General features: G+C 56.4%; 1 protein-coding gene across 1 annotated transcript; it reads right to left on the bottom strand.

Moving 5' to 3' along the window:
- Positions 1-23: 23 nt before the first annotated feature.
- On the bottom strand, positions 24-13,642 carry SQSTM1 (sequestosome 1). The gene is made up of 7 exons (XM_031666832.1): positions 13,268-13,642; positions 11,378-11,473; positions 10,358-10,587; positions 10,111-10,263; positions 2,333-2,626; positions 1,799-1,994; positions 24-896 (listed from the first exon to the last, which is right to left on the bottom strand). The coding sequence occupies exons 1-7, from the start codon at positions 13,470-13,472 to the stop codon at positions 739-741; spliced, it is 1,332 nt and encodes a 443-aa protein (XP_031522692.1). The 5' UTR covers positions 13,473-13,642; the 3' UTR covers positions 24-738.
- Positions 13,643-19,677: the final 6,035 nt, after the last annotated feature.

The following is a 19,677-nucleotide window of genomic DNA, read 5'->3' as shown; positions in this document are numbered from 1 at the left end:
TATTTCTCTCTATGCAAATGTCATTGGTTAAAGTGCTGATGCCATTTAATTAGATTGTTTACAAACGTAACAGGATGGCTACAAAGAGATCTTATTTTAAAAGCAGCTGATGGTTTGGCAATGAGAGAACTACAGTGGTGGAGAGACCAGGAGGCGGCTCTCAGCGAAACCAACATTACGGATGCCCTGCATGAGCCTTCTCAGTCCCAGCAGGAAGCCCACCACACTGGCTGCCCCGGCCTCCCCACTGCCTGTGCCAGGACAGCCGCCTCCCCTGCTTACCCGCCGACAACACCTAGGCTTCCTTTATCTAAAATCAGAGCATACCAGGTCTCTAGCAGAAAATCAACTAAATGTCAGGGACCTCCGAGTCATTTAAAAAGAGAAAGTGGAAGGCCATTAGGCAAGCTATGTCTGGGCTGCTAATGTGGCCCCTGCAAGGAGGGGCCAGGAGCGCTGTGGTGAGCCTCAGGTCTCGCAGGCCCAGCCCCGCTGCAGGGAACCAGAGCACCCAGGAGACCAGGAGACCGGTCTTGCTTCTCAGACGTCACACACACGGGGACCCTCCCCTCATGTCACTTGTTTTGCTGCCCTAAATGGCTTCTTCCACCCTAACCCCTGATCCCCTGATCCTGGAAGGCGGCAGAGAAACTGGCCCGTACAGAGACCTGCAATTCTACACTAGCTTAACAGCTACGAGACAGAAGAGGGGGACACAGAAGAGGTGGGCAAAAGCGGTCACAATGGCGGGGAGTGCTTTGAATACTGGATGGTGTCCAGAGCCGCCCCAATGTCGTAATTCTTGGTCTGCAGGAGCCTGGTGAGCCAGCCGCCTTCGTCAGAGAAGCCCATGGACAACATCTGGGAGAGGGACTCAATCAGCCGCGGGTCAGCCTCTGCCAGAACAGGAAGGAAGCCATGAGGAGTGATGCTGAGCCCTGTGAGTGACCCGAAACACACACCCTCCTGCCTTGGCCAGCGGGACCAGGGCCTGCCAGTATCCGAGTGCCCAGAGCTCTGGCCCTCACAGGCCACAGTGGACCTGCTTTCCCTGTAAAGGGCCAACCAGTCTTTTTCACACTGCTCAACTCTGCCACTGTGACACAAGGCAGCCAGGTGGTATGTAAACAAAACTATCGCTGGACGCTGAAATACGCATTTCCTCTAACTGTCACATCTTTTCATTGAAAAATACAAGAACTACTCTTGGCCCACAGGCCATAGCTCGCCATCCCCTGCCCTAAGGCAGAGAAGACACTGGCAGCGCACAGCAGGTTGTGCACAGACCTTGGTTTACACACGGCTGCAGTGACAATGAGGAGTCTCTGTCAGCTGTCCCCACCGCTGCCTTCCACACCATCCACTTCAACGCTGGCTTCTGCCTGGCTCCTCCAGGGATCTTGGCTATGACCCCCACTCAGACCAGCACTCCCTGAGGAGACACTGAAGAGGTCTGAGCCCAGTGTGAGTAGTAGGGACACACCCAGTGCTGCCCCCTGTGTCACACCTACCTTAATTCCTGGTCTGCATGTTAAGTTTTAGAAACTCCTACAATTAATATTCCTGGCTCTGGAGTTTGCTTAAAGAAAAACATTTTTAGAACTCCTGCATTAGCAGAGCTTACTCACTGCTGCTCAGGGTAGACGTAAGAGGACAAAACCAACTCCTAACCTCCCACACCTACAGACAAGCCCTGCAGTGGAGAACGTCCCATCCTGTTTGTGTCGCTGGAATCAGGAGGGGCAGGATGCTCTGAAGGGAAAGGTAGGACTGAACACAGAACTCTCGGTTCACTTGCCTGGTGGGAGATGCGGGTACAAGGCAGCTTCCTTCAGCCCTGTGGGTCCCTCCTGGGAGGGGTCCAGAGAGCTTGGCCCTTCGGATTCTGGCATCTGTAGGGACTGGAGTTCACCTGTGGACGGGTCCACTTCTTTTGAAGACAAATGGGTCCAGTCATCGTCTCCTCCTGAACAGTTATCAGACTCCATCTGTTCCTGGAACAGAACCCACCATGAGCACACGAGAGACACGCGCAACAGGCCAAGCCTGACCATGGCACCGACTCCTGGCAAACAGTCGGGGAGCATGCACGCACACATGTGTTTAAGGCTGCAGGGGGCTACGGGGATCAGTGAGCCACTCACAAAGACCAAGTAACTACAAAGTTCTAGCAGGTTCCCAGAGTGACTTTAATGGCACAGACATCACTGCAGCAGCAGCAGCTCCCTCGGGTTTCATAAGTGGCTGCATAGGTGCTGAGGATGAGGCGGAGGTGCAGCTACAAATCCCTCGGCTGCCCGAGGTCCCAGGTGGTGGGAGGGCACAGGCTTGCCTCAGGCCGCCCCTCGGACTCCAAGGCGATCTTTCTCATCTGCTCTGCCAGAGACTGCGTGGCGCCCTCAACATTCCCACCCGGCTTGCTGGGGTCAGAGCAGCAGCTGCTTGGCTGTGAGCTGTTCTTCTCCTCTGTGCTGGAACTCTCTGGAGAGGCAGGGGTCAGGCGGCTTCTTTTCCCGCCGTGCTCCACGTCAATATCCACTTCAATGCCTAGAGGCCAAGGAGGAGAGAGAAAGCTGTGACGCTCCCCCAAGGAGGCAGCTGCGAGCAGGAGCGTGGCCTGTGGGGACTACAGACTCACGAAGATCTCACGTTCAGTCCACACAAGCAGGTGAGGGTGTGGATGGCGGCACTCAGTGTGTGGATGCAGGGGCTAGGTTCTCCTACCCAGCTTGACCCCGGAATCACACAGTTAGTATGGGACTAGACGATGCAAACGTGTGAGTCTGAGGCTTCTCCCAATATCCCAGCTACAAATCTCTGTGGCTTCTGGAAACATTCTCGGTGTGCCCGTCATACTGGAGCTTTCTCTTTTTCCAATTCAGTAAAACATTAACCTCAGCTAGCATCTAAGGTCAGCTTCTAAGCCAGAAAGTCAAGAGAGACCTTGTTTTTTCTAACCATGCAGGGTATGGGCTACACAGCAGGTAGGGCCAAGCCCTAAGTACGGGGGAGCCAATACTGCATGTGGCAGGCACCTCCAGCCACAGTGATGGAAGGCTGTGTACCTCATGACACTTGCACAGAGGCTTTGTGTGATGACACATAACACGCACCTAAATGCTGGGCTCTGCTCGGAGTGGACAGGCCATGCAGGCGAGGCGTGGGGCCCGACATGGCAGCGCAGGGAGCCTGCACACCTCCAGGCTCATGTAACTCACCAAGGACAGAGGAAAGAATCACCTGCACTATTTTTGAAATTAAATAGTGTCAAAAGTCTCCATGCCCACAGCTTAGAGTCACCAGTTGTCAAAGGCTGTGGTGCACACTCTGCTCCCATCCCACTCCCCAAAGCCTCCCTGCACCCTTTCAGCTCATGCTGCTCTCACCTGATGATTGAGTTCACATCTGTGCATTTCCTACTCTAGACCAGTATCTGCCTCTCCTTCCACTACCCTTTCCAAGACTCAGTTTTTTGTTAAAAGAACATTCAGTGTTTCAGCTAGTACCTCTATCTAAATGTTCTTTGCTGGGTCAAGGGGCAGACTATTTCCTTGGATAGCTTTTTGTTTTCCTACCACTGATGACGGCTTCTTTTTTTTTTTTTTTTTTTTTAGACGGAGTCTCGCTCTGACGCTGGAGTGCAGTGGCGCAATCTCTTGGCTCACTACAACCTCCACCCACCGGGTACAAGTGATTCTCCTGCCTCAGCCTCCAGAGTAGCTGGGACTACAGGCACGTGCTACCATGCCCAGCTAATTTTTATATTTTTACTGTAGAGACGGGGTTTCACCATGTTGGCCAGGCTGGTCTTGAACTCCTGACCTCAGGTGATCCGCCCGCCTCAGCCTCCCAACATGCTGGGATTACCGACATGAGCCACCGCACCCAACCTGCCGTCTCTTTTCATTTGCTAACTTTCCCCATGTTCTCCCACAGCATCTCCATAGTTTTCTACAAACTACAGACTATTGCTCAGAGGGTGAAGTGGATCAGAGGCCCCACTGGTTCTGGTTTTTCCATAGAGAGTGTCCCCGGCTGTGCAGCCTCCTGTGAGCTGAGATCGCGCCACTGCACTCCAGCCTGGGCGACAGAGGGAGACTCCGTCTCAAAAAATAAAAATTAAAATTAAAAAAAAAAAAAAAAAAAGGTAAGGTCTGGGGATCTGCACTCTCTTAAAGTCTCCACCTGAACCTACACTTGCTTCTGTGACTTCCCAGGATGTCTCCTTTGTTCTTTGAGTGAAGGACTCTTGTTCGTACCTCCAAATTCACCTGCAATTTCTCAGACCTTTACTATGCCCAGAGTGAGTTGCAGGATTGAGGCACAGCCTGTCTCTCAGTCATGATCTCAGTGCTCCACTGTTCTACCCTCCTTCGAAGGCATTAAGAATACTGATTCTAGGCTGGGCACAGTGGCTCACACCGGTAATCCCAGCACTTTGAGAGGCCGAGGCGGGTGGATCACGAGGTCAGGAGTTCAAGACCAGCCTGGCCAACATAGTGACACCCCGTCTCTACTAAAAATACAAAAATTAGCCCGGCGTGGTGGCGGGCACCTGTAATCCCAGCTACTCTGGAGGCTGAGGCAGGAGAATCGCTTGAACCCAGGAGGCGGAGGTTGCAGTGAGCCGAGATCACATCATTGCACTCCAGCCTGGGCTACAAGGGCAAAACTCCATCTCAAAAAACAAACAAACAAAAAAACCAGAATAGCGATTCTTCTTTCCTATTCTCTGACTTCGCCTCTAAACTCTAGTACAGAAGCCATATGTGTTTGGGCTGTTTAGTACAGCAGCAATGCCAAGATGTCACTGCTGCCTCAAAGTGGAATGAGCAAGGCCAGGCGCAGTAGCTCACGCCTGTAATCCCAGCACTTTGGGAGGCCAAGGCAGGTGGATCACGAGGTCAGGAGTCAAGACCAGCCTGGCCAATGTGGCGAAACCCCGTCTCTACCAAAAAAAATACAAAAATTAGCTGGGCGTGGTGGTGGGTACCTGTAATCCCAGTTACCCAGGAGGCTGAAGCAGGGGAATCGCTTGAACCCAGGAGGTGGAGGTTGCAGTGAGCAGAGATGGCGCCACTGCACTCCAGCCTCGGCGACAGAGCAAGACTCCATCTCAAAAAAAAAAAAAAAAAAAAAAAAACCTGGAATGAGCAGAGTTGGAGCAGATGGCAGTCATGCCCTGTAGCCATAGGAGGCAGCAGGCAGGGTTCGGATGCCCCTCCTGGCAGCATTCTCTCAGACCCTGAACACAACCTTTGGACAGGCTGACACAGCCTGCCACTGCAGTCGCAAAAACAAGCTCACTCTTCTAGAGAGAGATGCAAGTGTCCCAGCGATCCATCTGCCATCACGGATCCACCGTCATCTTGAACTAGAAGTTGGCTTCATTCACTGATTCTCACTGCCGCGTGCCTAACCCTGCAGCACCCACCCCAGACCCTTAGCCAGACACAAGCCCTTTCTAAAGCCCAGCGGGGAGGGGTGTCAGAGCCTGAGCTCATGCCTGGGGTCAGGTGGCACCACTCTGGGGGTACACATTGGGGTTTGCCCACCCCAGCAGACCCACTGTGCAACCTGAGGCACCAGAACTGGCTGTCACCCAGAGTACCTGCCTCCACCTTCTCCCCGCTCTGATGCAGGCCCAGCGCCCAGAAGCACCGGAAAGGTTTGGGGGTTGTAAACTAAAAGAAGGAAAAGATGAATAGCATCTCAGCTACTACCCAGGTCCTCAAAGTCCAAATCCCAAGGCCTGGCTTAGGGGAAAATGCAGACTATTGTTCACCCAAAGGAGGCCAGTCAGAGGTGACAGGCAAGCCCTACAGCCAGACCCTGGTGACCCTGCCTCACTGGGACTGTCCCAACCAAATGCTGATTCTACTTCACTCCATGCAGAAAGCCTGAGAATTCTGTCCGGGAATTCAGCCGTGAGTTGCCTGTGGTCCAGGATTTAGTAAAGCTTGACTTGAGGCAACCTGAAAGCCTCTGCGTGTGGGTGTGTTTATCAAAGATACCGTGGCCAGGAGGGGCCCTGTGGCTTCATGTCAATGCATCTCGGGGCCTGCAGCCTCCCAGCCAGGAGTAGCCTGGGTCTCAGTGGTGGCTCCCTCAGCGGGTTCTCACCGCCCCACCAAAAGGCCTTGGCACTTCACATGAAAGCCGCCGCTTACCCCACACACACTGCCACTGGGAGGCGGCTGTTGACTCGTTCCCCTTTGGGCCCTTCTCTGGGAACAGTCCCTTCTAGGCAGTTAACCTGAGTCATGCGGCTTATAGTTCTTCATAAAGAAAGGAAAGAAACTAGCCCTAACTTTGTAACAGTCTAAGCCACTCTGCGACTGGCTCTCCTCAGCTGAAACCTCTCAGTCTATTTTACTAAAATCTTCCTTGTTTGTAGAGCCGCAGGCTCCTCCCTGGTTAGGAGAAAGCAATTCTACCCACTTTAAGCCTTTAGCTTTTAGTGCTCAGAGACACCTGAGCACTTGCAAGATGATTCCTGTCTGTGCCAAGTGGGGCGTTCAGTTCAGTTCTCAGATGCTGCACCAGCACAGGTGGGTCTTGAGACAGTGTGACCCCAAGCACCTGGGCAGCCTCCCAGACAGATCCCAGGCCCCCGCACCCACCACCACAATCAAAAGAGTGAGTCTGGCAGTAGCGGTGGCTCCGCCTGTAATCCCAGCACTTTGGGAGGCAGGCAGGCGGATCAGTCAGGAGATCCAGACCATCCTGGCTAACCTGATGAAACCCCGTCTCTACTAAAATACAAAAAAACTAGCCCGGGGCCGGTGTGATGTGGCTCAAACCTGTAATCCCAGCACTTTGGGAGGCCAGTGGTGGATCACAAGGTCAGGAGGTCGAGACTATCCTGGCTAACATGGTGAAACCCGTCTCTACTAAAATACCCCGGAGGCCTTGTGTGGCGCCTGTAGTCAACTGGGAGGCTGGCGGGAGAATGGCGTGAACCGGTGGGCTGCAGTGGAGCGAGATCATCACTGCACTCCAGCCTGGGTGACCTGAGTGAGACTCGATCTCAAAAAAAAAAAAAAAAAAAAAAACTGGCGAGGTGGCGGTGGGGCATGAGATCTAGCCACTTGGGGAGGCTGAGGCAGGAGAATGGCGTGAACCGGGGCCGGGAGCTTGCAGTGAGCGAGATCAGCGCCCACTGCACTCCAGCCTGGGCGTGGGGGAGACTCCGTCTCAAAAATTAAAGATTAGGTAAAAAAAAAGGTAAGGTCTGGGGATCTGCACTCTCTTAAAGTCTCCTTTCAGACCTTACCACTTGCTTCTGTGACTTCCCAGGATGTCTCCTTTGTTCTAATAGCTTTGAGTGAAAGGACTCTTGTTAGTACCTCAAATTCACCTGCAATTTCTCAGACCTTTACTATGCCCAGAGTGAGTTGCAGGATTGAGGCCACAGCCTGTCTCTCAGTCATGATCTCAGTGCTCACTGTTCTACCCTCCTTAGAGGCATTAAGAATACTGATTCTAGGCTGGGCACAGTGGCTCACACGGTAATCCCAGCACTTTGAGAGGCCGGGGCCCGGGTGGATCACGAGGTCAGGAGTTCAAGACCAGCCTAGCCAACATAGTGACACCCCGTCTCTACTAAAAATACAAAAGGTAGCCGGTGGTGGGGCACCTGTAATCCCAGCTACTCTGGAGGCTGAGGCAGGAGAATCGCTTGAACCCAGGAGGGTTGCAGTGAGCCAAGATCACATCATCGCCTCCAGCCTGGGCTACAAGGGCAAACTCCATCTCAAAAACAAACAAAAAAAAAACCAGAATAGCATTCTTCTTTCCTGTTCTCCTGACCCATCCTCTAAACTCTAGTACAGAAGCCATATGTGCGGGCTGTTTGAGTACCTTGCCCAATGCCAAGATGTCACTGCTGCCTCAAAGTGGAATAATGAGCAAGGCCAGGCAGTAGCTCCATGCCTGTAATCCTTTGGGAGGCCAAGGCAGGTGGATCACGAGGTCAGGAGTCAAGACCAGCCTGGCCAATGTGGCTGAAAACCCGTCTCTACCAAAAAAAATACAAAAATTAGCTAGGCGTGGTGAGGTGAGTACCTGTAATCCCAGTTGCCCAGGAGAGCTGAAGCAGAGGCTCGGCAACCCAGGAGGTGGAGGTTGCAGTGAGCAGAGATGGCCACTGCACTCCAGCCTGACAAACAAGACTCCATCTCTCAAAAAAAAAAAAAAAAAAAAACCTGGAATGAGCAGAGTTGGAGCAGATGGCAGTCATGCCCTGTAGCCACAGGAGGCAGCAGGCAGGGTTAGGATGCCCCTCCTGGCAGCATTCTCTCAGACCCTGAACACAGTAACCTTTGGACAGGCTGACACAGCCTGCCACTGCAATCATAAAAACAAACTCCCACTCTTCTAGAGAGAGATGCAGTGTCCCAGCGTCCATCTGCCATCAGGATCCACCGTCATCTTAGACTAGAGTTGGCTTCATTCACTGATTCTGCTCACTGCGGCGTGCCTAGCCTGCAGCACCCACCCCAGACCCTTAGCCGGGCCACAAGCCCTTTCTAAAGCCCAGGGGTGTCAGAGTCTCATGCCTGGGGTCAGGTGGCACCACTCTGGGGGTACACATTGGGGTTTGCCACCCCAGCGAGGCCCACTGTGCAACACAGAGCACCAGAACTGGCTGTCACCCGGTACCTGCCTCCACCTTCTCCCGCTCTGATGCAGGCCCAGGCGCCCAGAAGCACCCGGAAGGTTTGGGGTTGTAAACTAAAAAGAAGGAAAAGATGAATAGCATCTCAGCTACTACCCAGGTCCTCAAAGTCCAAATCCCAAGGCCTGGCTTGGGGAAGAAATGCAGACTATTGTTCTGCAAAGGGAGGCCAGTCAGAGGTGACAGGCAAGCCCACAGCCAGACCCTGGTGACCCCCTGCCTCACTGGGACTGTCCCAACCAAATGCTGATTCTACTTCACTCCCTTGTAGGAAGCCTGAGAATTCTGTCAGGGAATTCTTTTTTTTTTTTTTTTTTTTTTGAGGCGAGGTCACAAGCTCATCACCAGGCTGGAGTGCAGTGTGATCTGACTCACTGCAAGCTCCATGCCAGGTTCAGCCATTCTCCTGCCTCAGCCTCGAGTAGCTGGGACTGAAGCCCGCCACCTAGCCCGGCTAGTTTTGTATTTTTTTAGTAGAACCAATTTCTACGTGCTCAGGATGGTCCGATCTCCTGACGCGTGATCCGCCGCCTCGGCAGTGCTGGGAAGAAGCGAGCCATCCCGGCAATTCGGCCGCCAGGTTGCCTGTGGGTCGGGATTTGGTAAAAGCGACGTCGACGCTGGCGTTAAAACCGGTCGACGGCTTTGATTTTTACAAAGATAAGATAAAGATATCTTTTAGTGCCTTGGATACCTGTCACCTTCTTGCCAAGGTCTGTGTTCCTGGGTGACCTTTAACTCAGACGCCTTGTCCAGGGGCCCACTCAGCATCCCCCTCTCCTCCCTCCCACTCTGCACCCCCTGGCCCTGCACCGAGAGCCTCTCCCCTCTCGCGCGCCGTTCCCCCTCATCTACGACCCTGGTGCTCAGCAACCCCACACAGGCTCAGGCTCGGTACACTGTGAATATTGATCACATCCTTGAGTAAATATTTACTCAAAGTCAAGCAAACATCCCCATCTTTGTCCCAGAGGGTGGGGTGATTCACAGGACACAGTAACATTAATAAAATCAGAACCCAAAAATCTAGACTACAAAGCTAAGGGTAAGTCTTTAACTTATAACTGTGTTTAAAAGGACTTGAGAAACTTGGCCTCTCATCTTCGACAACCATCACAAAAGAGAACAAAGTGCATCAGAAACCCTGGGCTCGAAGCGCCTCCCTGCCTGCACCTCACGGCACCTGGACAGGGCAGCCTCCTGAGGGGGAAGGGCTATGCAGGTGAATTTGTGGCTTCAGGCACTCACACCTCAGTTTCCCTGTTTGGGAAATGCAGAGAATACTCCCCACTTTGCAGGTTCTTGTGCAATTGTAGGACACTAGGAAGGTGGGGAGGTATCCTGAATTCTTGCCTTGCACACAGGCTTCGCACAAGGGCTCTGCGCACAGGCTGCCTGACTACTGTCACCATTCAGAAGCCGGTTCCAACGCAAGCCTCACCCGATTCCGCCGTGGGACCAGGGCGGGCATCCCCTGCACGAGGTGGACGTGGGCTCCAGTTTCCTGGTGGGCCCATTTCCCATCCTGGCCACCCGAAGTGCCCGTGTTTCAGCTTCCGGAGCCAGCGGCTGTGCGAGAAGCCCTGGGGGAGGAATTAGCAGAGGGGCAGGCAGTGAGCGGGTCAAGGTTCCTGCCACCCTGAGCCCACCCCAGGCCTGCCCAGAGGGCCTGCTCACCTCAGACAGGTGCCCGAAGGGGCTGGGGAACGCGAGCTTGGTGTGTCCCTGGTGCAAGCCCTTTCCCTCACAGACGCTACACAAGTCGTAGTCTGGACAGACGCTGCACTTGTAGCGGGTTCCTACCACGGGCCCGTTGCAGCCATCACAGATCACATTGGGGTGCACCATGTTGCGGGGCGCCTCCTGAGCACACGGTGGGCGGTGGTCCCGCCGGCACTCTTTTTTCTCTACAGGAAGGGCAGAGAGAGCTGCTAGGGTGCGGCCCCCTAAAGTGCTCCCCCTCTATCATCACTGTGGGGCCGTCACTGCCAGCAAGGCCCCTGGAACTGCTCCCCAGCATGGAGTCCACACAGAATTCAGCTGCTTAGGTGAGGGCCGCAGAGCAACCAAGAACCTGCTAGGAGGTTCCCAGTCCCTGTGTCTGTTACCTGGGAACCGTGGCCCAGGCAGCAGAGCAGCAGCAAGGAGCCCGGGCTGCACGGCTTGGGCCTTGCTCTTCACCCAAGCACCGCGGCAGCAGACCCCATCCCTAGGGTGAACACAGACTCCTCTTTCTCAGGTCAGGTCAGGTCAGGCACAGCACTTAGTATGTCTTTTTTTTTTTGACACAGAGTCTCACGCTGTCGCCTAGGCTGGAGTGCAGTCGTGTGATTTCGGCTCGCGGCAACCTCTGCTCTCCAGGTTTAAGCGATTCTGGTCTCAGCCTCTTGAGTAGCTGGGACTAGAAGCACACGCCACCACAGCCAGCTAATTTTTGTATTTTTAGTAAAGACAAGGTTTCACCATGTTGGCCAGGCTGGTCTTAAACTCCTGACCTCAGGTGATCTGCCCGCCTCGGCCTCCCAAAGTGCTGGGATTACAGGCGTGAGCCACCACACCTGGCCTACGTCTCTGTCTTAAACAGCCCTCAAATTACTGACCCCTTCATTGGTGGAACATCAAGCCCTGTTTTTCACTCAGCAGGGAACTGAGTACACGCTGAGCTGGCTTCAGGCAGCCCCCAGAGCAGCCCCTTACCTTTAATGTAGATTCGGAAGATGTCATCCTTCACATAGGACATGGCCATTGTCAATTCCTCGTCACTGGAAAAGGCAACCAAGTCCCCGTCCTCATCTAGATTGTTTAAAAGACAGCACATGAGCACCCAGAGGTTCTCAGCTGGACATAAGCTGCTGGAATGGGCTGAGACCAGTATGAAAGGGACACTCACAGGGCTATAAACTGGAGCACACCCACTTGAGCCACGGAGGGCAGGAGTGAGAGGCAAGACTGCCCCCTTGCTCTGGCACCTCCTGGAAGGTGAGTGCTCCAACCTGGCCCTGGACCGCAGCCACACGCAGCGGGTGGAGGGCCCTGGACCACAGGGGCAACAGCAGCTTCAGCTGCTGCACTTATTTAGACTCGGGCCAGCTTCCTCTTCAGAAACGTGCCACCTCATTCCACATCCCACCAGGCCCATGTCCATCTTCAGCTGTGGGAGATCCCTGCCTATGACCTGCTTCTGAGGGGCCCAGCCCCACAAAGGCCTTAGACTTCTAGTGGCTTGGGAGTAAAGCAGCCGAGGGCATCTGTCTACTTCCTTCCCTAACAAAGCTAAAATTCATGTATTTGTATGTAGTCTCCAGCTGTGACAGATACATGTGAGCTCAAAGGGCTTTAAAGCACAGCCGTGCAGACCAAACCACACCATCCACTGTGTGAACAGGTGTGGCACCCAAATATGCAAACAGCCCAAATGTCTGTCAACTAATGAACAGGTAAAACACAGCCCATCCATACAACAGAATATTATTCCTCCAAAAAAACCGAAGTACTGATGTGTGCCACAACATTGAACACACTACACTAAGTGAAAGAAGACTCCATTGTATGATTCTATTTACATGAAATGCCCAGGATTGCAAGAGGAATAGATACAGAAAGGAGGTGAGTGGTTGGGGGGGGCATGTGGATGGGGGGTGATAAAAGGTACGTATGGCGTTTATAAGGTGATGAAAAGCTCTCAGGTTGAATATGGTCCACAAACCTATGAAAATGGTGAAAACCACTGACTTGTACACTAAATGGGTGAACCCTTATGTCAGTTACAGCTCAATATCACAATTTTTTTTTTTTAAGAACAGGAGAGGGCCTGGCAGGCTGGCAGCACTCCAGAGGGCGGTCCTAGCACTACCCGCTCCCAGGGGCCGGCCTTGGCCACCTCCCTAACCCCACCCCCAGCAGCCACTGGTCACACCAGCGCAGCAGGAAACAGCTCCTGGGGTTCTGTGCCCACACCAACACTTCTGAAGAACGTTCTCGTCTTGTCCCTCTCTCCACTTGCCAGTGGGATAACCTCTGTACTCGACCTGGCCTGGAGCGTTCCTCCCGGAATCAGTGCCCTCCTCCCAGGCGCTGTCGCGGCGCTCGCGAGTCCCCCGCACCCCCGCGCTTGTTTACCCGCGTCACTCCCTCCCCTCCGCCGGCGCTCCCCGGGCTCCTCCGGGCCATTATCTGAACCCACCACCTGGCGCAGCAAGATGTCAGTGTAACCCGAGTGCCCGCCTGACCACCCACGTCCCGCGGAGAGCCAGAGAGTTCGCCCCGGCGCGTCCTGGCCAAAATCCCCAACGGCGCGGGGGGTGGGGGGGTCTGACGCTCGCAGGCTCGAGCCCCCGGCCCGCAGGGCTCCACCGCCCCAAGGGGCCACCGCTGAACAGCGGGTCCCGGCCTTGGTCACCCCTCCCGTCACCAGGCTGGCACCCAAGGCCGAACTGGGACCCATGCAGGCCACCGCCATCCAGGGAGCAGCCAGAGCAGACCCCTCACGGCCCACCAGGCGTCGCCGAGAAGCGGGAGGGCAGCCACCCGCGGCAGGAGGCCGAGCCCGGCCTGCGTCACCGCCCCCGCCCTGCCCGGCCCGCTCACCGCGGTAGTGCGCCTGGAAGCCGCCGGGCCTCAGCGCGGGGAACAGGGCGGCCACCCGGCTCAGCAGCCGCTCGCAGGGCCCCGGACCTGCCGCGTCCTCGGCTTCCGCCTCCGGCTCGGGGCTGAAGCAGAAGCTGAAGCGGCGGATCTCGCGCGCCGCGTCCTCCTTGCCCAGCAGGTAGGCCTTCACGGTGAGCGACGCCATAGCGAGGGCGAGCTGCGGAAAACTGGCCGTCCGGGTCGCGGCCGGCGCGCGGCTTTTGTAGGGAGCGCGGAGGCCCCGCCCCGCCTCGAGAGGGGGCGGAGTCTGTCGCGCCCTCCCAGCCTCCGCCACGGCCGTCGTGGCGCGAGAGCCGCCCTGCAGAGGCCCCCTCACTACTCACCCCTTCCCTGCTACCCGTCGCTCCAGGTCTCCCGGCCCCTCATTGCTGACCCCTCTCTTCACTGCCCCAGTGCACCAAGGACCCCAAGAAACCGGCCCTGGCACTCACATAGGCCTGGGCTCCAGCCTCTGCACTTGGGATCAGGGGACTGTCCAGCCCCTCGCCCCTCCCAGGCTTGGGCCTGGTCATGACTCAGCAATATCCTCCGTTGGGGGTACCCAGTGCAGGGAGAGCTGACACAGCCCCCATATCAGGAGGCTGCTAGGTCGCCCAGTGGGCACTGCTGGCCAGAACAAGCTGGCTCTCAGGGTGCTGTTCCGACCCTGCCATGGTCAGCCTCCAGCGGGGGCAGCCCTCTTACAGCGCATGGCACCTTCGCTGATGGCCCCTAACTGGGTTGAGGGACGGACCCCGACTCTGGCCTGAGCAGCAGAGAAGTTCCCAGTGTAATAGGAGTGGAGCTGAGAGGTGCTGAGGACCAGCTAAGGTCTCCTGAGTGTCAGTGCGTCGCCAAATGTTCACTGTGGCCCAAGCGACTCCTTACGGGTGCCTCAATTCAGCGGGCAGTGCCCATGGCCCTGTGGGGGCTCAGGTGCGTCGGCCTTGTGGGCAGCCAAGGGGGTCAGGCAACAGCCTCCTCAGCTAGGAATGAAGAAACTCTACTTTATGCCACCAAAGTAACTGTCCGCCAGAACTGGGGCAAGGAGAGGGGCAGGACGGGTGGTCACCCTCCGGAGCCTCCCAGGCAAGGTCCTGTGAGTGGGAGGTCAGGACCTGCTGGGTCCAACTCATGTCATTTCAGGCTAGGGCTTGCAGGAGTTGGAGAAACGTCCCAGCGGGGGAAACCCAAACCGAGGGAAGGGAGGCTGGTTGGGGCCGGTTAGGTGCGCAGGTGATGTGTGGGTGTGCGCACAGCAGGGGCTGGCCCACAGGTGTGAACGATCCTTCCGGGAGAGCTCCGCCGCGGGCAAGTCTTCCACCCTGCCCAGAGCAACACCCTCTGTGGCAAGGGCTCAGGCCTCTCCCTGCATCCAGAGGGGGACAGTGGAAAGTGCCCCAGGGCCTGCTGGAGCCGGCCTTGCAGACAGGGGCAGGGGACACAGAGGGGCGTGCTGGCAGAGGCTGCGGCCTACAGACAGGTGCTGGCCAAGCGTGAGTCAGCAGCCCAGGCGCCTGAGAGCCACGTGGCCCCCGCCGAGGGCCGGCCTTCCTGCCCCAGCCCCTGGCTATGGCTCAGTCTGAGCAGGGTGAGGAACACAAGGAAAGCCCTCTGGCTCTGGGAACATAGCTTTGAGCTCCCCCAAGAAGGAGCTCCTTTGCCTTCTCGCCATTTGGCCCCGTTCGGGATCGTGGGAAGTTTCCGCGGGGTCTGGGGGCAGGTGAAGAGACTCGGGGGTGGGGGAGAAGGAAGCACAGAAGTGGTGTCCTTGGGAAGCTGGGGTGGAGACCCCGGCTCAGGCCCTTCCCCGCACGCCTTGCAGCCCCAGCTGCAGCCCTGCCCCCATGCGAGGCCGAGGCCTCCCGGAGGTAAACAAGCCGCGGCGGGAACCCCCTGGCAGGGCCCTCCCTCCCGCCGCGGAGGTCAGGTGGTCTGGCCGGCAGTGAGTCAGCGTCCCATGACTGCTGTCGTAATAGGGGGATCCCCGGCCCCTGCTGCCACCCATCTCAGTGACCTCTTACCTGGAGGCTGGGCTGGGCAGTGGCTCCGGGGTCACTGTGAGTCCCCTGAGCAGGAAGAGCGTGCAGCGGCCGGAGCCAACCAGACCCTGTCCCCCTTCTCCCGTCTGACTCCTTCCCCTTTCCCGATGCAGTCCCACCCCGCAAGCTCCCCGCGTCCATTGGCCCCCTTCCCGCCCTCCAGGGCCCGGCGTGTATGCCCAGGGAAAGCTCGGCAGCTGAGTTGGAGACCCACTATGGACCAGCCTCTCATTTCCTCATCTTTCAAATGGGGCTGAAGTGGGAGGACTTGCGCTGCCTTACCAGGGGATGGCCCATGAGTGTGCGAGTTGTTTAGCTGCTTTCGGGGCTGTACGCTGGGGGGTCAGGGCAGGGCAGCGACTGCAGGCGGCCTGAGGTGAAAGAGTGGGGAGGGCAGGAGAGACCTGAGCCAAGCGCCCAGTGGTCCCAGGAGACCAGGCGGTTGGCCACAGGGGTGGTCTGGTTCTGTCTGTTGCTGCCCCACGTGTTGTAACCATCTCGTCAGTTCCCCCTTCCCCCTTCCCAAATAATCCCATACCTTGGCGGTGGCGTTCCCAGCTTCCCTTCTTTTCTTTGGGGTGTGGAGTCAAGTGTCCGCGTGGGTGCTGGGGCAGCCAGAGACAGGGCCACTGAGGGATTCAGGCTGCACTGTTCTGGGCCATCTTTAGGGAGACTGACAATCACAGAGAACACAGTGCCTCCAGGCCCAGCCCTAGGCCCAGGGGATGAGTTCCTCTAGGGAGGTCCTGGTCTGTGAGGGCCCCGCCAGGCCTTCTGCGCTGCAGCCACTCGCTTCCACTCAGATGGGAGGGCCACAGCCCTCCCTACCATCTTCCAAATCATGCCAGCTCATTCTACCTGGTGACTTTTCCCTGGCTCTCCCTCTGGTCCGAAACCCTTTCCCCTCCTGCCCTGCAAGGCAACTTCCCACCCTAAATGTCCGCTCCTCAGTGGGGCCTTCCTTGACCACTCCCTAGGAAAATTCCCCAGGCACTGGACATCACTTTTTTTTTCTTTTTTTCTTTTTTTGAGACAGTCTCACTCTGTCACCCAGGCTGAAGTGCAGTGGCATGATCCTGGCTCACTGCAACCTTTGCCTCCCAGGTTCAAGCGATTCTCCTGCTCCTGCCTCAGCCTCCCAAATAGCTAGGATTACAGGTGCCCGCAACCAAGCCTTGCTAATGTTTGTATTTTTAGTAGAGACAGGTTTCACTGTGTTGGCCAGTGAAGGGGTGGCCTGCCCCTCCACACCTGTGGGTGTTTCTCGTTAGGTGGAACGAGAGACTTGAGAAAAGAAATAAGACACAGAGACAAAGTATAGAGAAAGAAAAGCGGGGCCCAGGGGACCGGCGCTCAGCTTACAGAGGACCCACGCCGGCCCCGGTCTCTGAGTTCCCTTAGTATTTATTGATAATTATCTTTACCATCTTAAAGACAGGGGAGTGGCAGGACAATAGGATCATTTTTAGGGAGGAAATTAGCAGTAAGACATAAGAACAAAAACCTCTGTGATATGAATAAGTTCAAAGGAAAATCCTGTGCCTTGAGATAAACCTTTTAGCAACATTGTTTCATCCTATCACATGGGGATAAACCTTGGACAACACCTAGCTTTCCTAGGCAGAGGTCCCTGTGACCTTTGGCCGTTGGCCGTGTACCTGTCTCTGGGTAGTTGAGATTAAGAGAATGGTGATAACTTTTAACCAGCAAGCTACCTTCAGGCATTTGTTTAACAAAGACACATCCTGCACAGCCCAAAATCCATTAAACCTTGAGTCACCGCAACACATGTCTCTTGCAAGGACAAGGTTGGGGGTAGGGTCACAGATAACAGCATCTCAAATACAGAACAAAATGGAGTCTCTTATGTCTACTTCTTTCTATATAGACACAGTAACAGGCTGATCTCTCTTCCTTTTCCCCACAGCCAGGATGGTCTTGAACTCCTGACCTCAAGTGATCCGTCCACCTCGGCCTCCCAAAGTGCTGGCACTGCAGGCTGAGCCACCCGCCAGGCCAGACATCACCCCCTTTTAGCCCTTTCAGACAAGCCCAAAGCCCAGGCAAGAGGTGTTGGGGCCATGGGAGGGGGCACGCCCAAAAGGGGTTTGCAAAGATCTTTCTGAAAGAAAAGGAGTTAAAGTCATGGACTGACATGGTTAGAGAATTCGGTGATGCCAAGTTGTCAGGCGTGAGAACCCCAGGGACCCTCTCCTACTGGAAGGCCAGAGCTACAGAAAGAGATCCCCCTGACTGTCGGAATTTCTCCAAATAATTTCAAATATAGCCTGCCTGGGGACGGGGCGAGTCCCTGGGCCCTCAGGGGCACCGAGGGATCGCCCATGTGGGGGGACATTGCCACATGGGGGCGGCCCTCGCCAACCGCAGAGTGGGGAAAAGGGGGAGGGATGGAGGAGGAAGCCCGGCCGGAGTGGGGAAAACGGGGAGGGATGGAGGACGAAGCCTAGCCGCGTCTGAACGCACAACGCGGAGCGGGAACCACAGCCCTGGTCCCCAGAAAGCGTGCGTGGCCCAGGGCAGAACCTGCTGGGGTTCCAGCTCCGGCGCAAGGGACGTGGGGTCACTGGAAGACGGGAAGCGGGCCGCCGGTGGGGAGGAGACTGGACCCGACCCCGGCCCGCCCCACCCGAGTGGCGACGCCAGCGCTGCCCCCAGGAGTGTCCCGGCCCCCGGCGCGGCTCCGGCCCAACAGAGCACGCCCGCGGGCGCTTCCCCTGCCCCGGGCAGGAAGCCTCCCACCCGCGTCGGAAGTGGCCTGCCCGGGGCCACCGGCCTGCAAGTCCCCGTGTTCTCGAGGTCCCTGCCTCGTTGTCCCGCGCACCTGTGGTCGGCGGGAGGGGCTGAGAGGAGGGTTGTGCTGGGACCTAAGGCCCCGCCCCCTCGCCTGCCTCTCCCTTCCTCGGTCACCCGGTGGCTGGAGACCCAGGGGCATTGCTGGGGTACCCCAAAGCATAGGGTTAGCCTGAGTGTGGAAGGTCCTGAAAAGACAGGAGGGGGCGACAAGGAGTAGGGAGGGTGGCTGGGGGAAGACGGCAAAGTGACCCCGGAAGGGTCCAGGCGCCCCAAGCCCATCGAAGACTGGAGGCCCTCAGTGAGGCCTGGGGGGACTGTGGGAAAAGAAGCTCAAGGAGAATCTGGAGCGAGGTGGGGGAGAGGTCAGCATGGCCTTCTCTAGGAGCGCCAGCCCCAGACAGAGCGGTGACAGGCTACATCAGGGGTACCCCATCTATCCTGAATTGGCCAGGAGTGTGGGATCCCGTGGAGGGGCTGTCCCCAGAGCAGGAGCAATGGCCCTCTCCCTCCCCTCCACTTGCTCCCCTCGAAAACCTTCTGGAAGAGGCTGGGCGCAGTGGCTCACGCCTGTAATCCCAGCACTGGCAGGCCAAGGTGGGCAGATCATGAGGTCAGGAGTTCGAGACCAGCCTGGCCAACAGAGTGAAACCCTGTCTCTACTAAAAATGCAAAAAATTAGCTGGGCGTGGTGGCAGGTGCCTGTAGTCCCAGCTAGTCGGGAGGCTGAGGCAAGAGAATCGCTTGAGCCTCAGAGGCGGAGGTTGCAGTGAGCTGGAATGGCGCCCCTGCACTCCAGCCTGGGTGTCTCAAAAAAACAAAACAAAGAAAAGAAAACCTTCTGGAAGAATTATCTGACTTTGAGGATCTAACCCTTCTTGCTCCCAATGCTTCCTAGCAGGGCCTGCACCCCAGGGCGGGTACTTACTGCAGTCCCTCACCTCCAGCTCTGCATACCCACAGCCCAGTGCCCGCTCTTCTCCCTCAGCCTCCCGACCAGACTCAGCTCTTCAACCTCCCTGGAGTCCCTGTGCACCCACTGTGTTCTGTGCCTGTCCCTGCCCTGTGTGGGCTCAGGTAGCTTTGTGGGGTGTGCCCCATGTGTCCCATGTGTTATAACCCTGATGGTCTGGAGCAGAAGGCGTGGGGTCATCTGTGGATAAAGGGTGGTATTCAAGCAGGGTCCCCACCTGTGTTAGGCCACCACGTACTTTTGCGTACAGGTAGGGTGAGGTAAACCTACGACCCAAGCTTGGCCACCTAGAGCATTGTAGCACCCTAGGTCAGGGTTGACATGTGACCCATGCTGGTGGATGAAATGCACACTGGGGCCATCTGCAAGCAGGAGCCTTGGGGAGGGGGGAATCCTGAGCAGATCAAAGCTTGATCTCAGTATCTGACTCCTGGATCCCGGCTGGCCTAATGCTAGATTATCAAATGGCTTAAGCCAGTTGACTGTGGTTTTGGTCAGTTGTATCCAGGAGTAGTGACCCATGCCATACACCCCACACCTGCACC

Source organism: Papio anubis, chromosome 5 (assembly GCF_008728515.1).
Source record: "Papio anubis isolate 15944 chromosome 5, Panubis1.0, whole genome shotgun sequence".
Classification (NCBI taxonomy): Eukaryota; Metazoa; Chordata; class Mammalia; order Primates; family Cercopithecidae; genus Papio; species Papio anubis.
This window is presented reverse-complemented; position numbering and strand designations above follow the sequence as displayed.